This window comes from Capra hircus, chromosome 19 (assembly GCF_001704415.2).
Source record: "Capra hircus breed San Clemente chromosome 19, ASM170441v1, whole genome shotgun sequence".
Lineage (NCBI taxonomy): Eukaryota > Metazoa > Chordata > Mammalia > Artiodactyla > Bovidae > Capra > Capra hircus.
Window position 1 is genome coordinate 21,860,550 of NC_030826.1, and position 6,444 is coordinate 21,866,993.

The window sequence follows — 6,444 nt, forward strand, 5'->3', positions numbered from 1 at the left end:
TTGTTCTTTCATTGGTTTTTATTTTGGGATAAAAATAAGAGGCTGGTTTCATGCTGAAAAGGCATGGAGCCTCTTTTCAGTAATGTATATTTCTTAAGCACTTTTCCAAGGTGTTGGGAGACTGTCAGTAGAGTGGTATTGTTCTGTGGGTTGTCCCCCACCATTTCACCTGCAGGCATTGTGGCTGTGAAGCTGGCAGAGGAGGCCACACACAGCCTTTGTGGGCTCAGCACAGTACAAAGGCTGTGGGCTCTTCTAGTTTCTGAAGGCTGACAAGGATAGACGCTCTCAAGAACATTCCAGGGGCCACTGTCGCCCAACATTTATGTGGGGCCCTGGGCAGGTCCAGACCAGAGCAGCTTCCAGCCTGTCAGCCTCAGAGAGCACAGCCAACCAAAGAGATTGTTCCTGCAAAACCCACTCCTCTCCAACATAACAAAGCAGTCCCATCGGGGCCGCTTAGGCACAGCCATGCATGACCTTTTGGTTTACCAGGGACCTAGGCAAGGTGAAGGGGTTAGGAGAGGTCCCTAGTTTCTCTGGGCCATGCTGCAACTTACTGGACCTCCGTGACGAGCAGCTGAGGGGCTCCCAAGGAAGTCCAGTCAAGGCAGGAGCCACCATATGGAAGGGAGGTGCTCACACTACACTGCTGGCATCTTGGTCTTCAACCATACTCTCTGTGGCTGCAAAAACACTGCTCAAAAGTCAGTCCCATACTCTAGTCCCACCCCCCGCTTCCCATAGTGACTTAGAGTGATCACTGCCTGCCCCTGCCCTCATGTCCCTGGCTACATCCCACTGGTGCTCAGTAAGGATTCAGTCTGCCCTGTTTTAAGAGAAGAACAGCAGGGTCTTGCTGCCGAGCTGTATTCATCCTCAGGACTTCCGCCCCTCTCCGTGCAGGAGCCTCTGTTCACACAGCACCAAGAACACTGGTGTTCTGTTTATGCCGGACGAGGGGTTAATGTAAACAAGTCATTCCATTTAAGCAAAAGGGTTACACAAAGCAGGACTAACAGCAGGAAGCTATTACAAGGAGTATGGCTTTGTTGAGAGATGCAGGGTTAAGCTGAAGATTTAAAAACTGTTTTTTCCTTTTCTGAACTGAGAGTCTTCAAATAGATATCTGCAGAGATGCTAAGAAGGTGTAATACCAACAGATGAAATCAGCTGTTTCACCAGAAATTGGGGAGAAAAACTGTGTCATACATAAACAGTGTCTAAGTCATAGCCTGCATGAACAATCAAAGAGATTAACACAGCCAAGCCAGAACCACTAGTAATACTACTGAATGCCATCACCTGTACCCTTAGCTTCCTCGATCATTAATCTCTCAGCTATGTCCTCACCACTAGGCCAAAGATGAAAAGATGGGCGTTGAGACCCACTGACCACACTGAAATAAATAAAGGATTTTAACATAATCTACTGGTCTGCACTTCACAGGGGCTTACTTTCCATTGACCAATGATCAGAGGAGTAAGTGACCAAGCCTGGGCACTCTAACCAGCCCTCTCTGACTGCAAGCACCTGCAGCTGTGGAGGGAGGGGTCCTCCTGCCCAGGATGATGCCTTCAGCAACTTTCTGGGCACAAAGATGCTCTTTGGTGGACAATTTTTAAAAACGTAAGAGCCACGAGGCGCACTTACTTCTGTTGTCTCTTACCCACCCACACACACACATAAAAATCAGCGGGAAGATGGGAGACCTCAGGAGGAATTTTGACCTTCCTTATTTTTGAGGCTGAGCAGAAAGTCATGGAAGCTCTTATTTTTCCAGTAACCAGAGACACCTTCAAGCTGAGGACGGCTTTCACACACCCTCCTCTTGGTGTTAATGCCTGTCCCTGCTCAGGCGTTCCACCCTCACCCGCAGCTGTCTTTTGCCTTCAAAGAGCAGGATGCTCGCAGCCATGGCTGAATTCAGGCTGTCTACGCCGGGCACGATGGGGATCAGCAGCCTCCCGCCCCCTGTGCTCTCGGCCAACTGCAGGGACTCCAGGCTCACGCCGTGGGTCTCCCCACCTATCACCACGGCCGCCGGTGCCTCTGTCCAGTCTGAGTCGTAACTCTGGACCTCGAGTTCAGGGAGCCAGTCTTGACTCGCTCCACTCTCTAGATCCTCTTCCTCTTCCTCATACTCATGAAACTTCAGCGGGCGGTGGTCACGTACCCAGCCATAGTCACTGGCCTTGTTAGACCTCTGGGCCTGGGCCTGCACATAAAGGCCACAGTTATCGGCCACATAGACGCGGGTGTCAGCAGGCAGGTGGTCGGGCACTGCTTCCCAGTCCAGGTTGTTGATGATGGGCACCTGGAAGTGCGCGCCCATACCTGCCCGCAGCACTTTGGGCTCCCAGGCATCCACACAGCCTAGCAAATGAAAGAGGATCCAATTAAGATTACAAACCTTCCCAGACAAGGGGACTTTGAAGGAAGTCAGATTAATTCTGGATCAGGATAAAGCAAAAATGTCCTATCGTGGCCTTGGCGGCTGGGACCTCTGCCTCCCCAGCTGTAGCAGCGTCCAGCAAAGTGCTGTAACAGATTTTATTCATTCCTTCAACATTCACCACACAGAATCCCCTGGCGGTCTAATGGTTAGGACGTCGTACTTCTATTACAAAGGGCCATGAGTTGGATCCCTCATCAGGGAACTAAGATCTTGCAGACCAGGTGGCATGGCCAAAAAAAACCTCCCACACACATGCCAGACATTTGGACAGGAGATGGGAGAGCCTGGAAGTCCCCAGCCTCAAGGAGCTTGTAATGGAGTGGGCAGTGGTGAAGGGACGACATTTCAGCAGGCGACTATATTATCAGTAACAACTAAAGTTAAAAAAGCATAAACGGTAATAGAAAACCCTTGTGCACAGCATGGCAATCGGGGAAAAACCACCGGGAGAACACGACACTGAGCTGCATCGTGAAGGACAGGAGGCTCTTGTCAGGGAAAGACCAGGGCAGAGGAGAGTTACAGAAGCGGCAATCGCGCCACAGTCCGAACACTGTAAGCATGATAATCGAGCCAATTAATGGGGGTGAGGTGGGAGATGAGGCAGGAGGCAGGAAAGGACCAGTTTAAAGGAGGGTGGTGTGCCCAGCCGAGGGGTTTAGGGTTTCACCCATTAGACAATATAATGTCACCAAAGCATTTTAAGCAAAATAGGGACAGAATCTGGTTTATATTTTAGAAAAACCCATTTGGCTTCAATGTTGAATCTGGACTAGAGCAAGGAGGACACTTGTAATGGGGAAATTACAGCAATCCTGGGAAAAACCAAGGCCAGAGCCCTGTCCTGCACACACCCTGTCTTTGCAGTCGTGCTAAACCCAACCGCCTCCATGCATCAGCAAACATGTTGCCCTTCCCAGTGCCACAAGCCAGGAGACAGCAGGACTGGGGCACCATGTATCTACTACCCTCCCTGACTTGTTAGCACACATCTCCTCATTATAAGTTATCTTAGAAGCTAATCTGTCAAACTTCAGGAAAGGTTAAGTAGGCAAACCAAGTTCAAAAAGGAAAAAAAAAACGTGGAGAAGGTAACACTGTCTACGTGGGTCCCCTACCACAGGCTCTCCTGAGCACTGTGAGAACAAGGGCTGGGAGGTGGGCTGTGTGCCAAGAGGCTAGCAGTCGGGGAAGAAGAGGTGCCATCTAGTCTGACTTCACCCAGTTAGGAGTAAGGGACAAGCTGAGATTCCCCCTCATCCTCGGGTCCTCTACGCTGGGCACCACATCAGATGTTCCCCGCCTTTCTCTACCTCTCCCATACCAGCCACCAGCAACAAGGTGGAAACCGCCTGCCTGGGTGATACAGGTCCATTTCCCCAAACCACACTTGCTCTCAGAGCTCTCAACAGTGAGGCAGGTGAGTGGGGTATGGATATAGGGACCCCGAGCCTGACTTTCATGCTAGCAGAGAGATGCACCCCAGGAAAGGGTGATGGGGGGAAAGAGCTGGGAAAGGCAATACAGGTGAGTCTCAGCAATGGGACCACTTCTCTTTACACTGAATGGCAGCTTCACTGCTTCTGATGGATGATCCTCTCCCTCCTTCTCCTTCCAGGCTGTAATAGGTCTGTTAGACATGTCCCAACTGTCAGGCAAGTCTGTTTGGAACCAAGGCTACAGATTTCTCTTTATGATGAGAGGACAGAACCAAGTGTTAAAACCGGCATCTATTTCTTCCCTAATTAATTTTAAGTTCTTTTAAAAACCTAGCAGGTGTCAAAATAATTTTAAAGATAATCAACAAGAATGAGTGTGCCAGGCATGGTGCTGAGTACTTGATGTTCATCTCACTTAATCCTCAGAACAACCCTACCAGGTAGATTCTATTACGCCTGCTTTCCAGATAAGGGAACTGATGCTTGCAATGCTGCTCACTTACACAGAGTTACCAAGGGACAGATCCAAGAACCAAATCCATACACATCTGCCCACGGAGCCAGCTCACTACAAACAGCCACCTAATCCACCCAGTGACAGGCGATCTTACCTTTGGTGAGTAACACTTTGCTGCAGCCTGCCCCAGCAGCAGATCGCAGAATTGTTCCCAGGTTCCCAGGGTCACGGAGATTGTCACAAATCAAGGATATTGGCAGTGTGTGGCGAAGCTGAGTCTCAGGGTATGTCATCTTAACATGGTCAGGTTTGGCAAAAATCCCTGAGGAAACAAGAAATGTGATTCATTTGTCTGATGTGGGTATGGGGAGTAATCTGACGTTTTGGTTATTTATCACTGTTGGTGTATTTGTAATTACATACATGTAAACATTCTGATGGAAAAAATTCAGTGTGCTCCCCACCAACTCCCTCATAACTGCTTTCAACAGTGTAATGTATCTTTTCAGAACTTCTCCCATGCACTTCCCTACATGTATGTCCATCTACCCATATGTAAGTGCTTTTTCTTTTATAGTAAAATCACACTCTATGTGGGGCTTCCCTGGTGGCTCAGAGGTTAAAGTGTCTGCCTGGAATGCGGGAGACCCGGGCTCAATCCCTGGGTTGGGAAGATCCCCTGGAGAAGGAAATGGCAACCCACTCCAGTACTCTTGCCTGGAGAATCCCATGGAGGGAGGAGCCTGGTAGGCTACAGTCCATGGGGTCGAAAAGAGTTGGACATGACTGAGTGACTTCACTCACACTCTATGTAATTATTCTGTAATCTAATTTCTTTTTTTTTTTGGCCACACTTAAGTGGCTTGCAGGATCTTAGTTTTCCTATCAGGGATTGAACCTGGGCCCACAGGCAGTGAAAGCACCAAGTCCTAACCACTGGACTGCCAGAGAATTCCCAACATTTTCTTAAGTTTTAACTGGACATTAAAGGTTGAAGTGACCCCCAAAACATAAGGTCTGAGGAGGAGTGATTATTCCCTGCAGACTATAAAAACTCACAATATAAATGATGACAGAAAACTAGCTTCAGTTTCCACTTAAAATACAAGATTCACAGATTTGAAAACTGTTGTAAGAAAAGGTTAGGCTCAGTAATATTTTCAATTTCATTTAAATTTGTTGCCCTGAGACAAGTATGAACAAATAATTCCAAGTCTCCCTTTCTACAAACACAGTGAACAACCACTGACCCATTATTCCCTGTGGTGTTACCAGGTCGGACCAATCCTTGATATCCTCAAATTTCACCTTAATGAGGCTAACACCTTTCAGCTTTTCAATGGGCAGCTCCTTTATGTATTCCAGACGGCTAAAGAAGAAAACTTTGGGCACAGCACCAGCCTTGAGAGCGTCTGCAATCAGCCTACGACCTTCCAGCAGGATCTTCCCCTGCTTTTCTCGAAATGGCCTGGACTTAACTATGGTCATCACACTGCTGTGGGTGCAAACAAAAAGACAGGTCATTACCAACATCCTCATTATCGACACACATCGAGTTCTAGCAGACATGAAGAGCTTCGTAGTGAAAGAAACAAACGAACTGTTAGAAAGACACTTATTCTGCCCTCTGTGCATAATAAAAACCAACGAGGTGTGCTGCAAGAAAGTCCTCCAACGCAAGGGAAAGAGGTCAAGCTCTCGCTATGAGGACTGAGGAGAAAAGAGAAAACTCGACAAGCCTCGGAAACACATCACCTTAGCCTTTTGTCTCCAGGGAAAGCCTTATCATAGCGAAGCCCCGACTCTTCCCAGGTGCTCGGGGTCTGGGATGCTGGTCCCTGAATCTGCTGCTTCTGTCGCTGCTCCTGGGGACCGGCCTCTGCCGCCGCCTTCTGAGGCTGTTTCCCGGGATCAAGCTTCCGTTCCACAACCTCATCAGATGGAAACAGCACTTTCACGGGGCTCCGCCGCAATGCCCGGACCCAGCGCCGCGCATCGAGGTCCGAAGCCTGCACCACCGGCAGCAACGGTCGCGTAGCCCATCCCACGCGCTTTACTAGCGCCGCCATCTTCCCCCTCCCAGTGGGCT

The 6,444-nt window shown here is 49.1% G+C and overlaps 1 protein-coding gene across 1 annotated transcript; it reads right to left on the reverse strand.

Annotated features, from left to right (window-relative positions):
• Positions 1 to 6,444, reverse strand: MRM3 (mitochondrial rRNA methyltransferase 3). The gene is made up of 4 exons (XM_005693302.3): positions 6,111 to 6,444; positions 5,606 to 5,850; positions 4,510 to 4,677; positions 1 to 2,377 (listed from the first exon to the last, which is right to left on the reverse strand). The coding sequence occupies exons 1-4, from the start codon at positions 6,422 to 6,424 to the stop codon at positions 1,839 to 1,841; spliced, it is 1,266 nt and encodes a 421-aa protein (XP_005693359.1). The 5' UTR covers positions 6,425 to 6,444; the 3' UTR covers positions 1 to 1,838.